This window comes from Protobothrops mucrosquamatus, unplaced genomic scaffold, assembly GCF_001527695.2.
Source record: "Protobothrops mucrosquamatus isolate PMUCROS unplaced genomic scaffold, P.Mucros_1.0 scaffold70, whole genome shotgun sequence".
In the NCBI taxonomy this organism is placed as follows: domain Eukaryota; kingdom Metazoa; phylum Chordata; class Lepidosauria; order Squamata; family Viperidae; genus Protobothrops; species Protobothrops mucrosquamatus.
The window spans coordinates 556,551-575,216 of NW_015386448.1; the positions used below are offsets into that span (position 1 = coordinate 556,551).

General features: G+C 45.2%; 1 protein-coding gene and 1 non-coding gene across 2 annotated transcripts in view; one reads left to right on the forward strand and one right to left on the reverse strand.

Moving 5' to 3' along the window:
- Positions 1–1,783: 1,783 nt before the first annotated feature.
- LOC114922326 lies at positions 1,784–1,871 on the reverse strand. The gene has a single exon (XR_003810378.1).
- A 3,162-nt stretch (positions 1,872–5,033) lies between these two features.
- Positions 5,034–18,666, forward strand: part of ACAA2 (acetyl-CoA acyltransferase 2) — a 31,633-nt gene continuing 18,000 nt past the window's right edge. The window contains exon 1 of the mRNA XM_015812143.1: positions 5,034–5,092. Within this exon, the coding sequence (XP_015667629.1) occupies positions 5,077–5,092 (16 nt within the window). The 5' untranslated portion in view covers positions 5,034–5,076. The remainder of the gene's footprint in view (positions 5,093–18,666) is intronic.

Sequence of the window (18,666 nt, forward strand, 5' to 3'; positions counted from 1 at the left end):
GGTTTTTCTGCATGCTGCTTTTCTTTCCAGCATTGCTAGTGTCCACTTTCAAAGCTCATTCTAAAAGAGCGAGAAATTGATTTGTTTTATAAACTCTTTGTAATACATTTACAGTATATAGGCATATTTCCTTCTGGAGTTCCAAGCGTCACGTGTAAAAGTTACAATGGTACAGCTTTCATTATGCCATCACAAGATTGCTTCTTAAATTATTGTAAAGTATTTTTGGAAGCAAATATAGTTGGGTTGATAATAATAATAATAATAATAATAGTAGTAAAGTTGGAAGGAACCTTGAAGGTCATCTAGTCCAACCCCCTGGACCCAAGTGGTCTGTTGGAGGAAAGTTCCTGAAATATATTTCAATGGCTACCTGCTATATGGGATGCATACTTTAAAATTCTAAATTCTTAATGGAGCATACAGACCAGTCCTAGCATACCAACAGTATCAATTAAGATATCAAGAGGGGAAAATACACTATTGACTCAGCACATTATCACTGTATTACATACAATGTATTACTTACAATGTATTACATTGTATTACAAGAAGCAACGGATGGAAACTAATCAAGGAGAGAAGCAACCTGGGACTAAGGAGAAATTTCCTGACAGAACAATTAACCAGTGGAACCACCTGCCTCTAGAAGTGGTGAATGCTCCAACACTGGAAGTCTTTAAGAAGAGACTGGACAACCATTTGTCTGAAATGGTGTAGGGTTTCCTGCCTGAGCAGGGGGCTGGACTTGATGACCTCCAAGGTCCCTTCCAATTTATTTATATTTTTATTATTATTATTATTATTATTATTATTATTATTATTATTATTATTAGTAGTAGTAGTAGTAGTAGTAGTAGTAGTAGTCTGGTCCTTTCAGAAGTGTCCACTTTAAACTGACCACTGTTATGTGAAAATTAAAATATACCTGTTGCTAGAATTAATTCCAGCTAACCTCAGAAGTATTTCAATACAAAAACTGAGATACATCGGATTGCACTATTCCGATTTCAGAATATTTTTAAAATATGCTTTCCATAATTTTAAGTTGAATTGATCTTTCGACATTAATTTTTGGAACAAACCAGTGAGGTGGCAAAGTCTTGTTAGAATGCTCATTTCAGAGTGAATATTCAGTTTTAGCCATTCAATGAGCTGCATTTAAATGCTCAGATTACCTTATCATTCCAGAGCCTTGAATGGGGGACTCAAAACGTGGCAGTAAAGACACTAAGTAAGTTAAAAAATTATTGCTTTCCGGGGACTTGAACAAATCATTTTCCTTATATTCTTTTATTTTTTTTCTTTGATATTGATCTGTACTTCATTTTTATTTCAAATATGTTTTCCTTTGATACACTATCCAGTCCTTTGGGACTGGGGCAGGTTACAAGCACTGCATGTAAGTAGACGAATGATCAGATACACCAGGGGTCCTCAACCTTGACTACTTTAAGACTTGTGGACTTCAACTCCCAGAATTCCTCAGCCAGCTAAGCTGGCTGAGAAATTCTGGGAATTGAAGTCCACAAGTCTTAAAGTTGCCAAGGTTGAGGACCCCTGAGATACACTGAGAATGGTAAAGAATAAAAAAAACTACTAGTCCAGAGTCACCTACCAAATTGCACGGTTGATTTTAACACTGATCTTCGCAATCCCAGCCAACCCCGTGGTGTGTCCGATCACAAAGGCTTCTGCCCAGCTGGCCGGCTTAGACCTTTCTTCGGTGCCTGGGGCTCTGTGCACCAGCAGCCAAGGAAAGACTATGGGGCTACCAGAGCTTTGGTCTCAGAGGCCTTTGTCAGCACAAATTTCGTCATTCAGTTCCACACAGGACTCGGATTGCGCAGTGGGCTATTCATCACAGACCAGCAATGGCAGAAAAGGGCAACGCTCCCCAAATGGGACCCTCTGTTAGGTGCTCCAGTCGGGGTTTTCCCTGGAAGGCACTCCCAGTGATACAAGACGCAACCGTCACAGGGGCGTTGTGGGCGAATCCCAACAAATTCCCTGCATCCTGTGTCCAACCACCACTTCAGGGTTGTCAGTTGGGTTTCTGGATGCCTTAGGCCAGGGGTAGTCAACCTTGGCTCTTTTATGACTCGTGGTCTTCAATTCCCAGAATTCCTGAGCCAGCTCAGCTGGCTCAGGAATTCTGGGAGTTGAAGTCCACGAGTCATAAAAGAGCCAAGGTTGACTACCCCTGCCTTAGGCCCTTACTAAGGAGCCATCTTCTCTCGTATCCATCTGCCAGTTCAGTCAGGCCACCACACAGAGGTGTCACAAAACAGACCTTTTGGATCCACGTCCCTATACTTGGGAGATCCAGTTTGCTCCTTTCCTCCTGGATTTCAGGAGAGCTGCTAAGACCTGGTGGTTCCCTCAAGCACAGGAGGAGAGTGTGCAGTGACCAAAAGGTAGAACGTAGAGAATGCCCGACATTGTATCTTATGGGTGGGATTATTTATTCTTTTTGAGGGGACGGATTTATGAGGATCTCGCAGAGGCTCTGAGCATACAAATTACGTCAACATGAACCAGACAGATCAGAAACATTATCACAAAGCAAAATGCCCTTGCAAATATTTGTATAGAATTGTGCAAGCAGAGTCAAGAATAGTCCATCACTACTACCCTGTATGCACAACGGTCAAAATGATTTTCAGGATTCAGCCCACTATACTGGATCTCCATTCCAAGTGAGGGTCCATTAGCAAAACTGGTTAGAGAAATGCAAGTTACCATTATTGAGCCAAAGAATGCTTGATATTATTAGAGAGGACTATGATATCTTATAACAATTTTATGTTCTTCAGTCATTCAGGTACTTTCAATTCTTCATAACCTGATGGACATCCTTTTGTTAGGATTGTCTCAGAGTTCTTGTGACAGTATCTAGCACACCTTGTCTCTTGGTGGCCTCTTTTTCAATTGTCAATTCTTCCAGGCATCAAGATCTTCTCCAATAACACCTGATTTCATATTATGCATCCGTTTTATTGACTGGTACTATAAATAAGATGAGCTGTTTCTTGCCGCTCTAAAACAGGTTTATAGTATTTCTGTAATTCCTGCTGAAAATAACAAATATTGCAGCAATTAAAGTCAAGTGACAAGTTTTGAGAAATATCTCTTAGCCTTTTTATTTGAAGTCGCTAATGATTTTTGATTAATACACATAATAATTGATTTATATTATGTGAATTAATAAATTCACATTTGGTCAATGATAGCATGGAGTTCTCTTCAATTAGTTCTTCACTTACATTTGACAATGCATAATCCTTAGCCAGCTTGTTGAAAGCGCATCTCCCACAATTCTTAAAAGATAACAAGTGTAGATATATTTCAAGAAATAACCATTCAAATAGGATGAGCATTCCACGGCAAAGACACACTTCAGATGTGGTATTGTTTTTAATTTGCTGAAAATAGGTTTGGCATTTTTTTACAAACTGAGAATTATAACTTTTTGCAATCAGTTGCGGACTCCTATTTTTCCATTGTAAAAGCGCACTCAGCGGCTAACCAATTATTTCCCGTGCAATAAAAAAAGAACGAAATATAAAAAGTTACAGCCCATTGCACGCAGAAATATTGCTCCTCTCTCCAAATGTTAGCAACTATCAGTCAGGGGTAGGCAACCTCGGCTCTTTTATGACTCGTGGACTTCAACTCCCAGAATTCCTGAGTCAGCAGAGCTGACTCAGGAATTCTGGGAGTTGAAGTCCACGAGTCATAAAAGAGCCGAGGTTGCCTACCCCTGAATACTGAAATTCGGAGCTATTTTACTACGATTTGCAGAGTCTCTTGTACGGCTAATAACAGTTTAAATTTTAATATTAATGGACAAATTTCGATTCTGAGATGATAGAAGCCCTCGTTCCTCCTTATGTTTTTGCTTTTTGCAGAAACCTCCGCGTTGTTTCCAAAGGCAATTCGGTCAGAAATATAACCCTCAGCTGCGGAACTGAACCCCGATTTCTCCAGGCTTTCCCAGTTATTGCTTCGAAAGACGAAAAAGGGAATTGGACGCTTCTAGCTTTTTAGGGGCTCAAGGCGTAGCTAATGCTGAAGCCGTCAGACTATCGATCAGGGCCAGGAGCGGCGGAAAGCTAGAATGAATCCAGGGGAGGCTGGAGGACGAAGCAGAGGCCGAAAACCTCCGCAGTTTCCTCAAGCAGAATCAGGAGGGGAAAAAAAAATCAAACTCCCATTTCCCGTCTCGCGGGCTCCGGCCTCGCTCGCTCAGTCCAGCCCTCCCCAGCCGGGAGCCCCGCCGCCTGGGCCGGCCGGGAACGAGGGCCTGCGGGCCCCCCACCCCCGGGGGCTCCCCTGTCCGCCGGCGGAGGGAGAGAGCCCCGGCCTGGGGTGGGGGGTCCCGCGAGCCCGCCCGGCTTCAGGGGCCTCCGGGAGCGGGAAGGCCGCGTTGCCAGGGAGACGGGCAGGACAGGAAGCGCCTGAGCGGAAGCCCCGCCCCTTCCCGCGCATTGCCCCGCCTCCCTTTGGAGGCCGCGGCGCGAGTCCCCGCCCGGCTGAGGCAGGAGGGGAAGTGAGGGGGGCCCCTCCCCGCCTTGGACTCCAGGGCCCATAATCCACAGTCAGGATCGGGCGGGTTGCTCCCTGCCCGCCTCTCCGTCCTCCCGAGGGGCTCCCCCCTTAGCCCGGCCCGCAGACTCCCTCTCCCATAATCCCCGGCCTGCATGACCCAGACAGCCCAAGGCCCTGAGGGGCGTCACGGACTCCCCGGGGAGAGGGGGGGGGAAATCCAGGGCTGGGGATGATGGGCCCCGGGAGGGAACGCCCTGCCTACCTCTGCCCTCCTCGCCTTGCGCCCCCCCAACCGACCGGCGCGGGGGAGGGGCGAGGGAGGGGGAGCCAGGCAGGGGAGGGGAGGGGCGAGGGAGGGGTTTTCAGGGCGGTGGGAGGGGCGAGGGAGGGGGAGCCAGGCAGGGGAGGGGCGAGGGAGGGGTTTTCAGGGCGGGGCGGTGGGCGGGGCTGCGACTTGCCAACCCAGGACCCGGCGGGGGGGGGGAGCGGGTCGGAGAGAGAGAGGCAGCCCGTGTCGCCGCAGCCATGGCTCTGCTCCGAGGTAAGGCAGCCCCCCCGCCCCCCCTAAAAAAGTGGGGACACCCTCCCCCCCAGGGGCTCTCCCCCCTCCCTCTTCGGCCTTGGAATACCCTGCCCTGGGCCGCAGGGGCCCCTCCCTTTGCGCCCAGAATTCTGGGAACTGAAGTCCGCAAGTCTTCAAAGTGGACGAATAATCTTTAGGCGAATAACACTGGAGCCGTTCCAGAAGCGGTGAAGGCTCCAACACTGGAAGATTTTAAGAAGAGACTGGACAGCCATTTGTCTGGATTGGTACAGGGCGGGGGTCTGCAATCTTCACAACTTTAAGACTTGTGGACTTCAGCTCCCAGAATTCCTCAGCCAGCCATGCTGGCTGAGGAATTCTGGGAGCTGAAGTCCACAAGTCTTAAAGTTGTCACGGTTGCAGACCCCTGGTATAGGGTTTCCTGCCTGAGCCAGGGGTTGGACTAGAAGACCTCCAAGGTCCCTTCCATATATATACTGTAAAGCCAACTGTTAGGAGCAGGTAGAGAGGCTGGCTTCTTCAGAAGGTTTGCCCTTGTGAGTAAAACATTTTTCTAACCTGGAAAGAAAAAATATTGTGTACTTGGTGATGTTTTTTACAGAAAAAAATCTCCACAAAAAATAATATTAATACCAAAGCTAAAAAAAAAATCAGGCATTTTAGTGTCTTACGTTTAGCGATTTTTAGCGACTCAAAGTCAAAGACACGTGGTATAATAGTTCAAAAGTCAAAAACCAGTTGAGGCGCTCTAATTTTTAAGGACGTTTATTAGATAAGAAACTCTATGAACATTACTTTGTGTTAGACGTTTCGAATGGAAATGCTTTTTTCCCAACTCAGTGAGTCCAGTTCACAATATATGAAGCTGGGAAAAATGGCAGTCCCTCGTGTTTGGTGATCAGAAGGGGAAAAGCTAAAATTTGACGGTTTACGTGGGAGTCCCAAGGTCTGTATCTGAGGATATTTGGAGCGTGAGAAGAGAGATGTGCCATTTCCAAGTAGAGAAATTACAAAGAATGATTTAAGAGCAGGAGAGAAATTAGAGATTATTTCAGAACTCCGGCTGAAAGGAAATACTTGAAAGCGAGCCAAAATCCTCCAGATGTTGCTTAACTCCCAGCGGGATTTATAGTGAATGGTGGCAGATTCTCATAGCTATGTCCCAACCTCCCATTGTAATACCAAAGAGTATTGTGCAGTAATTTCACAATAATATAGTTCTAGGGGAGCTTGGTAAATATTCTGGCAAAATTTGGTAAATATTCTGGCAAAATAGTGTGCGTACGGAGCGCTTTGAATTCTCAAAACGTATCGATGTGTGCAAATGAAGGGTCTCGCGTCATTTGTTATTTATTTGACAGCAAAGCATTTCAGTTACTTATTTAACCACAAAAAAAAAGTGGAGTTGAGAATAGAACCAAGGTTCATTTCTGAAGTACAGGCAGTCCTCGACTTACGTCCATCCACTGGACAGCCATTTGAAGTTACAACGGCACTGAAAAAAAGGGACGACTGCTCCTCGCGCTTACAACCATCACGGCATCCCCCAGGGTCACATGATCCCAATCCAGGTGCTCGGCAACTGGCATGTATTTGGGATAGTTGCGATGTCTGGGGTGTGTGTGTGTGTGTCACGTGACTGCTATCTACGGCCAGCAAGCTTCCGTTCGTCCTTGTCTTTCCGTGCCCCTCTTTCTCATGAATTTGGTTGAGCAGCCGAAGGCCAAATAAGAACACTAAGCGGTGGGTGACCTCTGGCAGGTCTCGGCAGGCAGCAGCAGCATCATCTGCCCAATCTCACCTGGGCTTTGAAGTGAAGGGTTGGGCCTGGTTAGCATTTGGGCACCAGGGGTGGGAAATCACCCTGGAAGAGGCAGCGGGAAACTTATGGCCAGAAAAAAAAAAAGTTCATGGTTCTGTCCACGGAATCACCCGCTTAGCTTAACCTGGAGGCATCTTGAACTTTGACCTTAGCAGAGTCACAGGGGAGGCCTTTTAACAGATTAATTTTCAATTCGCCCCAAAAGCTCAGGATTCAGTGTATAATTAACCAAGTCTGGATGTGAGCAAACTTTAGAGATTAGAACATGGGTAGGCAACCTTGGCTCTTTTATGACTCGTGGACTTCAACTCCCAGAATTCCTGAGCCAGCTGTGCTGGCTCAGGGATTCTGGGAGTTGAAGTCCACCAGTCATAAAAGAGCCAAGGTTGACTACCCCTGGATTAGAACATCACCAGCCTGACTATGGTTAGCTTTCTATGCCCAAGAGAGAAAGAGAGAGAGAGATACAGTAGTCCTCCCACTTATGACTAGTTGCTTAATGACCATTTATAGTTATCAAGGACTTGGAAAAAGAGAGTTATAATCTGGATTCAAAGTTCTGACATCTGCCCCCCCAATGCTTGATCATGTGACCCCGTTCTGGGCACTCGGCCACCGTCTCCCCCATTTCCAGCTGTTTGCAGCATCCCAGAGTCACGTGACTGCGGTTTGCCATATTTTTTCTGGAAAGTGGTGCTCGGTTTCCATGAAAAATGCCCCATAGCAAACAACAGGTTTGCTTTACGACTGCCACGTTCACTTAATGACCGTTGCAAAAAAATAGCAAAGTTGGGTACAGAGTCACATGACCCCACTTACATCCGAAATTGCAGGCTCAGTTATGGTTATTAGTCAAGGACTGCCTGTAATTCAAAACTGCTTTTCCAGTTCTCAGGTAGTTGGTTTTTGCTCTAACTGGGATTTGGTGCTTGACAGTTTTATTTCTGCATAAAAGTAGCGCTTCGTGTTCACTCTCTCTCCTAGCTTTATAATGCTCGATAGCTACAAATTCTGGTTCTAAATGTCCTTGATTGAATGCCTGAGTGCATTATTCCCCTAACTGTAGTAGTTATGAACATGAATTCTAGAGAAATTAAGAAACCTATTAAATGAATAAATTATTATTTTTATCCAATAATTTATATTCGTTGCTGATTGTAAGCCAAGTTGTACTGTTGAGCCATCCAGAAAGAATTGCAAAATTATGAACAGGCCAAAATATGCCATTAGATTCTTTCTAGCTCAGGCATGTCAAACTCGTGACATCGCATGACATATCGGAGCTTTTTTGCCATTGCCGGCAATGGGGTGGGTGCGGCTCCGGTATGATGAAACCGGCCCGTGGGCCGGCAGTTTGACACCCCTGTTCTAGCTCCTAAAATACCTTAACCCAGTTTGTATGTATTTTATCTCACTTTCAAAAACAAGTTTGCTTCCAAAGGTTATGTGATGAAGCTAATATTTGTTCCTAAGTTTAAAGTCAGAGAGTCGTAAATGTCTAAAGTCTGAGGGGCCCAGTTTTCTGATAAGCTATCATTGGCTATGATAGAATTTAAGAAGGAATTTCGTTCTTCTTAAAGTAGCATTTGGAATAATAGGGAGACGATTTAAGGAATATAAATGGGCTAGCCCTTCCAAAAAAATGGCAACTAAATGGTCTCTCTTATTCCAAACAATATATATAATAATAGAGGGAGATCTATTTGATGATTTAAAAGCGTTGTCATGGAAGGCTAGTTGGCAAAGAAAGAAAGCCAGAATAAGGCTGAAGAAAATTGGGGTTTTGATTTATCAGAGGGAATTTCATATTACTAATTAGAGGGTCAAAGGGAGAAGTTGAGATAAGAAAAATTTGGTCATTAAATTTAAAACATTTGGAAATTAGTTGAAAATAAGGATGCTATTTGTTTAATACTTAAAAATTAGACCCAAAAGGAAAAAAAAAATATGAATATGTTTGATTTATTGATTAACTCAGATAAAATATATAATGGGCTTTGATTTATTAAAGAGGATACTGTATTATTAATTAGATGATGTAAGATGAGGGGAAATAGATAACTTTTAGGAAATAGAACAAGATTATACCCAAATAGATAAGATGTGTATTTTGAATATTAGATTCTGGTATAAATTGAGATAAAGGAAACTTTGGTTACCTAAAACCTGGAAATTATAAATATCAAATGTTAAATTTGAATATTGATGGGAAACTAAAAATTGGGAAAAAACAATAACAGGACATTGATTGAATGTAAAGACTGAATGTAAAAGTAATTAAGATATGTATAAGCTAAACATTTATTGATAAATGTAATAATGATGTTTTTATTTAGTTTATAATAAGAACTGTATTAGCTTAAATATGAGATAGTAGATATTAAGGGAAAAAGAGAGGAAATATTTGAGTTTGTAGTTTGAGATTTGTACGGTTACTGAACTATTGATTAACCCAGCCACCATGTTGCTTTTTAAATGCCTAAATGTAAAATCTGAAAATTAATAAAAGTATTGTTTAAAAAAAAGTAGCATTTGACAGGATAGTAAGAAAAGCTGTACTGCAGGAGTGTCAAACTGATGCGTCATGCTGAAACCGTGCCCACCCCATGGCCGGCAATGGGAAAAAGTCACGATATGTCGCGACACGTCACGTGACATTGTGAGTTTGACACCCCTGCTGTGCTGGGTCACGCCAAAAGGGCTGGCACATTCTGTTTAATTCTCGGTGTACAAATCTGGCATGTTTCTCACCGGCAGGTTTTATTATAGTACCTGATCATGATAGGGGTGCCATTGTAGCGGTGTTCCACTCTTTGAGGGGCTGCCCCAAAGAAGAGGGGGTCAAGCTATTCTCCAAAGCACCGGAAGGCAGGACAAGGAGCAACGGATGGGAACTAAACAAGGAGAGAAGCAACCTGGAACTAAGGAGACATTTCCTAACAGAACAATTCATCAGTGGAATGGCTTGCGTTCAAAAGTTGTGGGTGCTCCATCAGCGGAGGTTTTTAAGAAGAAATTGGACAGCCATTTATCCAACATGCTATCTCCTGCTTGAGGAGGGGGGTGGACAAGAAGACCCCCAGGGTCCCTTCCAACTCTATTATTCTGTTATTCTGATCCTCTGTACTATTTAGAATCTAACTGCACAAATTTTAAGATAGACAAGAAGTGTGCAAAAGTCTGTATTTTACAAACTGTACTGTAGTTGCAGAGATTAGTTTATCGGTTGTTTCAATTTCTGTCTACAAATGTATGTAGGTTTAAACTGAAGTACTTTTATTTTTCTGATAATCAGAAAAACAGAAGGTCTTCCTTATTTTTTCCTATCCTCTCTTTGGCATTTCCCCCATTTAATGACTAGAAGCTAATGACTTTCGTAATCTAAGCTAGTCCATATACCGGAACTCCTTAAATATTTTCATTTGTGAATGGAATGGCTAGTGATTAATCTTTTTCTCCTAATCTCCTGTGCCTATTTTCTTAACACCCCAAAATTAAATCTGATAATATATACTGTATTTTACGATGTTGAGAACTCACAAACGAATAGACGGTCCTCACAATAGTCACATGTGTTGTGGACTTTTGAGGGAAAGTAACATCAGAAAAGTCGGTTAAAATGCTTTGTGAGCTACATTATTTGGGAAAGGATAGTTCCAATAGCTTGAAATTGAAAAGAGTGTAGTGACTTTAGTAAGAATTTGGTAATTTTGACTGACAGGGATATAATTAAAAATGAGGACTGTATTTTGTTTCTCAAGTCTGAGACTTCTGCATTAACTATACTTAATAGTAATAATAGTAGTAATAATAATAATAACAACAACAACAATAATAATAATAATGTTGGAAGGGACCTTGGAGGTCATCTAGTCCAACCCCCTGCTCAGGCAGAAAACCCTCTTCTTAAAAGCTTCCAGTGTTGAAAGTTTTCTGAGGTTGGGGCGATGGAAATCTTCCTCTGAAATTTCTAGTATCAGATTATGCAGCAAACCTCACACGATACAACAGGGGTCTCCAAATTTGGCCACTTTAAGACTTGTGGACTGCAACTCCCAGAATTCTCCAGTCAGGGCTGGTTGGGGAATTCTGGGAGTTGAAGTCCGCAAGTCCTAAAATTGCCAGGTCTGGAGAACTCTGCCATATCACATCAGATTGGTTTAGCAAATCAGAAAATCAGAAGGATTATACAGAAAGACCTGATTTATGACCACCATTGAGCCTGGAGTTATGGTTATAAGCCCTGTCAGTTGTTAAACAAGTCACCATATGATTGGCCTGATTGCAATAACATTTTATTCTGGCAATCGTTAAAATAAACGACGGAGTCATTAAGCAAAGCCATTGTCCACCACTGGTTCCCCCCCCCGCCCCCTGAAATTGGAAGTAAATGCCACTGGGTGTGGGGGGGTAGATATTGTAAATCTCAGTCATGTGGCCATAAGACACATCAAACTGCTGTAAGTACGGGCTGGTTGCCAGTCACACAAAATGTGATCATGTGTCTATAAGGGAGGGCAGCATTCAGAACTTTGAATCCAGATCATAAATACCTTTTGGAGGCTTGTTGTAACTTTGAACAGTCACTAAGCTGTCATATGTTGAGCACTGCTTGAAGAAAAGCAAACGTATTCACAAAATCGTTGATGTAATCCAGGGGTCTTCCAACTAGGCCCTTTTATGACTTGTGGACTTCAACTCCCAGAATTCCTCAGCCAGGCACGTGTGCCTGGCTGAGGAATTCTGGGAGTTGAAGTCCACAAGTCATAAAAGGGCCAAGTTGGAAGACCCCTGCAATATAGGATAAACCAGGGGTTCTCAACCTTGGCCACTTTAAGACTTGTGGACTTCAACTCCCAGAATTCCTCAGCCAGCGTCCCTGGCTGAGGAATTCTGGGAGTTGAAGTCCACAAGTCATAAAAGGGCCAGGTTTGAAGACCCCTGATGTTCTGGATCGTGTAACTCTATGTAACCCTCATTAGAGCATGTATCTGTATGTTAAAATATCTGGCATTTATTGGGTTAAGTGCTGACTCCTTAAGAGATGGCTTATGGGAAATGTAGTTTTAGCTAGTTTCTAAAGGGCATTTGGGAGACTTCCTGGACACAAGCCAGTTTGGAATGCCTTTGTCTGAGAGAAGCATGGGCCATCGGATGTCACCAGATGACCCTGCTTTAACACTATAAAGATGTTATGGAGAGAGAGCATCATTCTTTCACCTATAGGAATGAACAGAGATGTATTATCAGAAGCAACCGTCATGAATGCAAGTAATCTTTCTGATTAAATATGTTTTTTCTGTTATGAAATCATTTCTATTGAGTTTATATCTGATCTTATTTATAAGGCGTTTTAACTCGGGATCAGAATAGTGAAAGAATGCTCAGAGTTCACATCAGCTTTATAAAGGCAAACAGTAATTCAATGGGGCTAATCTCCCACTAAACGCCTGCGAAGTAAATTCAAAGTATCTCCGCATCTGACTCTGAACTAAAGAAAAGTAAAAGTTATAAAGTGCTTTGTGTCTTGTTTGGATACTTCTGCTAAATTGCCTTTGGATCTGTTTACAAGCCAACGTTTAAAGCAAAGAGATATTGTGATGTCTATCCCACTAAGTAGAAGAGGAAAAGTCTGCACTCTTATTGTAAGGATTTCTTGCATGTAAAGGTTGGATTTCTAACACCAAAAGGAGCTTTGGGCTTTTATCCCCCCCCCTCCTTTCTTTGCCGCAATTTAAACAGCCTGAGACAAAGACCTGTTTAAAGACTGCCTCTAAAGTTCAGATAAGGCTTGGAAAGGGTGATACCCCCTCCCCTTGTTTATATTCTTCTGAAGCTGTGTCTTTACGCAGACAAAGGGAGAGTTTGGAATGCAGCCAGAGGCAGACAATTAACTCTAAAAAGGAAAGCAGAGAGAGGGCAGTGAAAGGCAATTAACTCTCAACCAAATGCTGCTTTCTTTGACTCAAACCCCTGGCCTTAGCCTTAGCAACCAGGTTACCAAGCCATCCCCTCCCCTTGGAATTTCAACTATGTCAATGGAATGAGAAGGTATACAGAGGCCCCAATAGCAATGCAGTAGCATCATCTGGTGGCCAATCTGCACATGACACCTTGGTGAAAATTTTCCTATGCTAGATTACAACAACTTGATAATTAATTCAGCACATAGCAGGCTTATACCAAGCCAAGCTAAGAGCACCCCCTAGAGGGAAAAGAAGGTACTTCGCTGCACACACTTCTAACTACGCAGAGTGAATCTGATAGTTAAAGAGCAAGTTATCTAAATTCATCCCAAGCTACCTACACCCCCTAAAGGGCACAGAGTGAACTTCACCAAAAGTAATCACTCACTCAAGCTGACGACCAAGAAGTTCCAGCTTGAGGGACATTAAGGAGAAGAACAGGCAGCAATTATCCTTGCTTATTATCACAGAGCTGATGACCAAGTTCCAGCCTGCAACTTAACGACCAGGTGGGAGTTTGTAGAAGCGCGTGGAGCTCTGCATTCTCTCAGTGGCCACTAGCAGTAACGTAATCAGAATTTGGCTGGCCTCTCTCCAGCGCCCCCTAGTGGTTAAAGGAGGAACCACACGCAAGCCTTTCATCATGCACAGAGAAACCCTCTAGTGGACAAAGGGTGAACCTCGAAGGAAGAGCACCCTGGTAGCTGGCCCGCAGGAAGTGACCCCTAGTGGTGAAAGGGTAAATTGCGCTGAAGTACCCACAAACGCAGGAGAACGCACCCAGTGGTGCCTCCACCCACAGACAGCACCCCAGTAGCTGATCTGCAAGTAGCAACCCCTTGTGGTCAAAGAGAGAAGTTCGTCAATCTGCTTAAAAATAGCTAGGAAGTGTACTGAACCTGCCCTAGCCATGGCAGAGTGTCCCACTGATTTAGATGAAGGGGTTCAACCCACCAGCCTAGATGAGACACCCCAACCAGCCGGTCAAGGAGAAATGCTGCAAACAGCCAACCTTGACCTGTACACAGAGACTGAAGCTCAAGCCTCAGTGAAGCCAAAGACGTCTCAAGGTCCCTATGACCTGAGGCAACAAAGAAAGCTTACAGAAGCCATCCACTCACATTTGATGGAAAGATGGGAGTCGAACTACAAGCACCATGAAAGATACTGGGAGAGATTACACAAACTCTACCAAGAGTCTAAGGAGGAGCTCTCCCCCGAACGTGCGCACTTAGTGGAAGGAGATAAGGGAGACGCTCTTGCGCAATGGATAGACTCCGAACAGTACCTCGAAGACATTCAGGCACAATTAGGAGATCTAACTATCGATGGCAAGATGCAAAGCCTCAAGCTACTAAACAAGGAATGTAAGAAGCTTCTGGAGAGCCCACAATGCCCTCCAGAGCTCGAGCCTCGCCCGAGAGACAGACCGGTCGAGAGGGCCGAGTCCGAAGTTTCCCACTATTCACATGCACCATCCCAGCGATCACATGTGGCTCCATCTCACGCCTCTGAAAAAGCCTCATCCTTTCGCCATATTTCCAAGGCGCATTCCAGCGTGTCACAAGCGCTTCCCGCCATTCAAAAGCAACTTCTCGCCAGAGCCAAGCATCTCGAGCCTCAGGGGCAGCCAGCATTGCCGCCCATCTCAGGGAAGCACGAGTCAATACCGCAAGGGCTGAAGCTGCTGCACAAACAGCAGCAGTAGAAAAACAGCAAAAGGAGGAACTGGTCAAGACGGAGACTGCAGCAGCCCGTCGTGTGGAAGAGTCACGGCATCAGCAAAGGGAAGACATGGTCAATGCTCAGGCCAACTTTGAGATGTCCCAGCGCCAACAGAAGGCAAAAGAGGCAGCCGCAATACAAGCAGCTCTCCAGAGAGAGCTAGAAGACGCCACATCTACGCATGGGCTGGATAAACTAGGAAGGGAAAGCCCTCATAGCCGTGTACAAGCCTACATGGATAACCAAAGCACGTTTCAACGTGAGCAGGTGAGAGCACTTCAGCCATACATAAGCCCCCCAAGACCGAGACGAAGAGAAGAATCTCAACAGCCAGATGTACCGAGCAGCCAGAGAGTTGTCGTCGCAACATCTAGGCTGCAAGATCTTCCCACTGCTGCTGCCCCATTGAACTCACCGAACCATATTACTGATGGCAACCGGATGGGCCCACCCGCAGCGGCAACGGTTACACAGCAGGAAGTGCAACAACTCTGAGATGAGCTCGCCAGAAAGGAGGCAATTTTGAGACAACAGGAGGCGGCATCCCGAGGAACCGCCCCCAGACCTGACCGCAGAGGGGAATCTCAACCATCAGCGGTGCCAACCTACCAGGGAGCCACCTATGCACCACCCGAAAGACGAGAAACCCTCCAACAAGTGACCACGCAAGGACTCAGGTCCCCTCAGCTCAACGCCAGAGCGGAGGAATTCAGACCAAGCCAACAAAGGCCCCTCGCACGCGACATGGCAAGATGGCCTCAGCAGACAATATGCTGAAGGAAGTCACCAGCCAGACATGGCGCGCACCCCCGCTCCCGGAAGCGATGTACCGTCCCCACCCAGCTACGCTCCTTCAAGACTTTACAGAGATAAACTAGATCTGGCATCCAAAGGCTTGCACAAATTCTCCGATAAACCGGGGAAGGACTACGTATTGTGGAAGTTCATGTTCCAGGCTACCATCCAAGATGAAGTAATAACACCAAGCGGAATGCTTGGACTCATGAAGGCATGGCTGGGACCAGCATCCGCACGATTAGTAGAGAACACTCAACTAGCCCACCTAGGCGACCCAGCCACCGCCCTTCTCAAGGCTTGGGAAAGGCTCGACGAGCGGTATGGCGCGCACGAACTGACAGAGAATTTGCTCTTGGATTGCATTTACACCTTCCCTAACATCAATATCAACGACCACATCCAACTAGCCCACCTAGGCGACCCAGCTACTGCCCTTCTCAAGGCTTGGGAAAGGCTCGATGAGCGGTATGGCACGCACGAACTGATAGAGAATTCGCTCTTGGATTGCATTTACACCTTCCCTAACATCAATATCAACGACCACATCCAGATGTTGGAATTCGCAGACGTGCTCTCGATGTTACATTCAGTTCGCGAGCAGCCCAACATGCCGAAACTCACCTGCCTCGATCAGTTTGAGAAGCAAAGGATTATAGTTAGAAAACTACCAAGGCAGTCAAGGGACGAATGGGCCAAAATATCAGAAACTCACAAGAGCCAGGACCCTGACGCACCACCCGCCTTTGCTGTCCTTGCTCAATTCGTGACTGACCAAGCAAAACTACGCCGTACTGCCAGCAACTTCGAGAACACAAAAGACTCGTTCCCAACACCAAAACGGACCAATCACAACTTCGGCCCTAACAGAGGCTCTTTCCAAGCCACGAAGGACAGAACCACTGTTTCAGTGTACAAAACAGAGATCACGCCTCGTACAAAGAAGACTCCAGACGAATGAACACTGAGGAGTTCTCATTCGAACCCTCGATCAACTAGAAGAGGCCTGACTTGTCCTATTCATAAATCCTCACACTCTCTAAACGATTGCAGAGAATTTAGGAAACAATCCCTGGATGACCGAAAGGCCCTACTCAAAGAGCATAGGATATGCTTCAAATGGTGTGACTCTATAGATCACATGGCCAGGGATTGTGCAGTCAGGGTGAAATGCCACCTGTGTGACAGTAACAAGCACCCAGCAGCCTTACATCTAGAAACTAAGAAGCCCTCTGAGGAGACATAACAAGCGACTTCGATGACGGAGACTCAAAGTGACTCCGAAGAGCAACCAAAACCGTACAGGACGTACTACACAGATATATGCAGCGACTCACCATGCCCTCCTTCATGCTCACCCGTCTGTCTTGCAAAAGTCTACCCCGACGGGCAACCTGAAAGGGCCGTAAAGATGTACGCCATACTAGATCCACACAGCAAAGTTACTATAGCTAAGCCCGCCTTTTTCGACCTCTTTGACCTCCCGAGTGAACTGAAGCATTTTGCAATAAATACGTGCACAGTACCAATGCACACGGCAGGGAGGAAAATCACTGGTCTACGCATAGAAGCGATAGACGGAATCTCACATTTCCGGTTACCATCAGTGTTAGAATGGGAGACCTTACCAGATGTTCGCAGCGAAATCTCAACACCAGAGGCGGCAAGAAAAATACTTCACTTAGCACACATAGCCGATTTAATCCCTCCTCTAGATCCTGAAGCTGAAATCCTACTCATGGTGGGAAGAGACGCCCCAGAGTCCATTGACTCCAATGAAAGAATCAAAGGTCCACCAGGAACCCCAGTAGCCATTAAGATGGAACTCGGATGGGCCTTAGGAGGGACGGTTTGTGTTGATCATCCGCAAACCCCAACCCAGGTGAGCATCTCAAAAACCTCCATTCCCAGTAATGGAACAGCACCTCACCTAAAATCACACCTAGAACACTGCACGCTTGTGACAACCAAACCTGCTTTGGAAGCAACTGTTCCAGACCAGTCAGAATTACAACAACTTAGCTTTGTCCATAGAGGACAAACAACGTCTGCCGCTACGCGCGTTCTCCCTGAACACCACACACTGGGACAAGCTGCGTCTGCCAGAACAGAAACAAGACTGGGAGTCATGGAGTATACTTTCAAGATGTCTCCAGAGTATGCAAGTGCAGCGGACGTATGTCTCCAGCTCACCCGCCACAGTGCAAAAGAAAGAATTGTATGCTTCCTTAGATGTGTCAACGAAGGCAAATGCAGCCTTAAGATGTGTCACAGTCTGCAGCGGGGAGAGCCACACTTATGTCGTCTTGATTGCAACCATAGGATACATCAGAGTCTGCAGCGGGGAGAGCTGCAATCTCGGTGTCTTTCTTGGAAAAGTGAGACTAACAATACAAGAAGGCCACACCATACCAAAGTTAGAACTATGTAGTACCACTTTGGCTGTGAAGCTCACCAACTTGACAGCGAAGACCTTGTGCCTTGAACTACAGTCTATCACCTTCTATGCAGACAGCAAGGTGATGTCAAGCTACATCTGCAAGCAAAGCAGACATTTCTACATCTGTAGGCAACAGAGTGAAAAGGATTGAAACATCTTTTAACCCTGAACAATGGCAACATGTGCCAATAGATAAGAACTTTGTGAACCAAATTAAGTGGCCCAACCTCGCCACACAGTTAACAGAATTGATCTGGCTAGAAAGTTCTGAGTTCTTGGCTGGTCCAAATAACCAGTTGCCACAGAGACCACAACGCTATATGCTTCCAGCTCCAGATCAACATACCAACCTTCAACCTCAGGCACCCAGTAAACTTCAACCAATCCGCTTCAAACCCCTTGCTAAGCGGAAGCACCTGAGATTAGGCATAGTTTTGATTGTCTTGATCACTTGTCTTAGCATTCCAAGAATTAACCTTGTAGGAGCCTGCAAGGACCTACAGACTATTGAAGATATTTGCCATGACCCAGTGATTGACAAATGTCTGAAGGCCAAAAATTGCCTTCCCCATGCATCTCACATGGGCGAAGCGTGTATAAGCGAAGCGTGGGAGCACATGATTGGTGCATCCCGCAAAATCATAGACTCTATGTCATCAAAGACACCCACACCCATACATGAAGTCCTCACTACCCTGATGACAACAGTAGCAGCCATCTTCAATGCTCCATCGGTGGTTCCAGAACCTGCGGTTCCTGAGTCTTCTGCCCCTGCTGTTGTTCCTGAGTTGCCAGCTCCAGCTGTTCCTGAGTTTCCAGATGT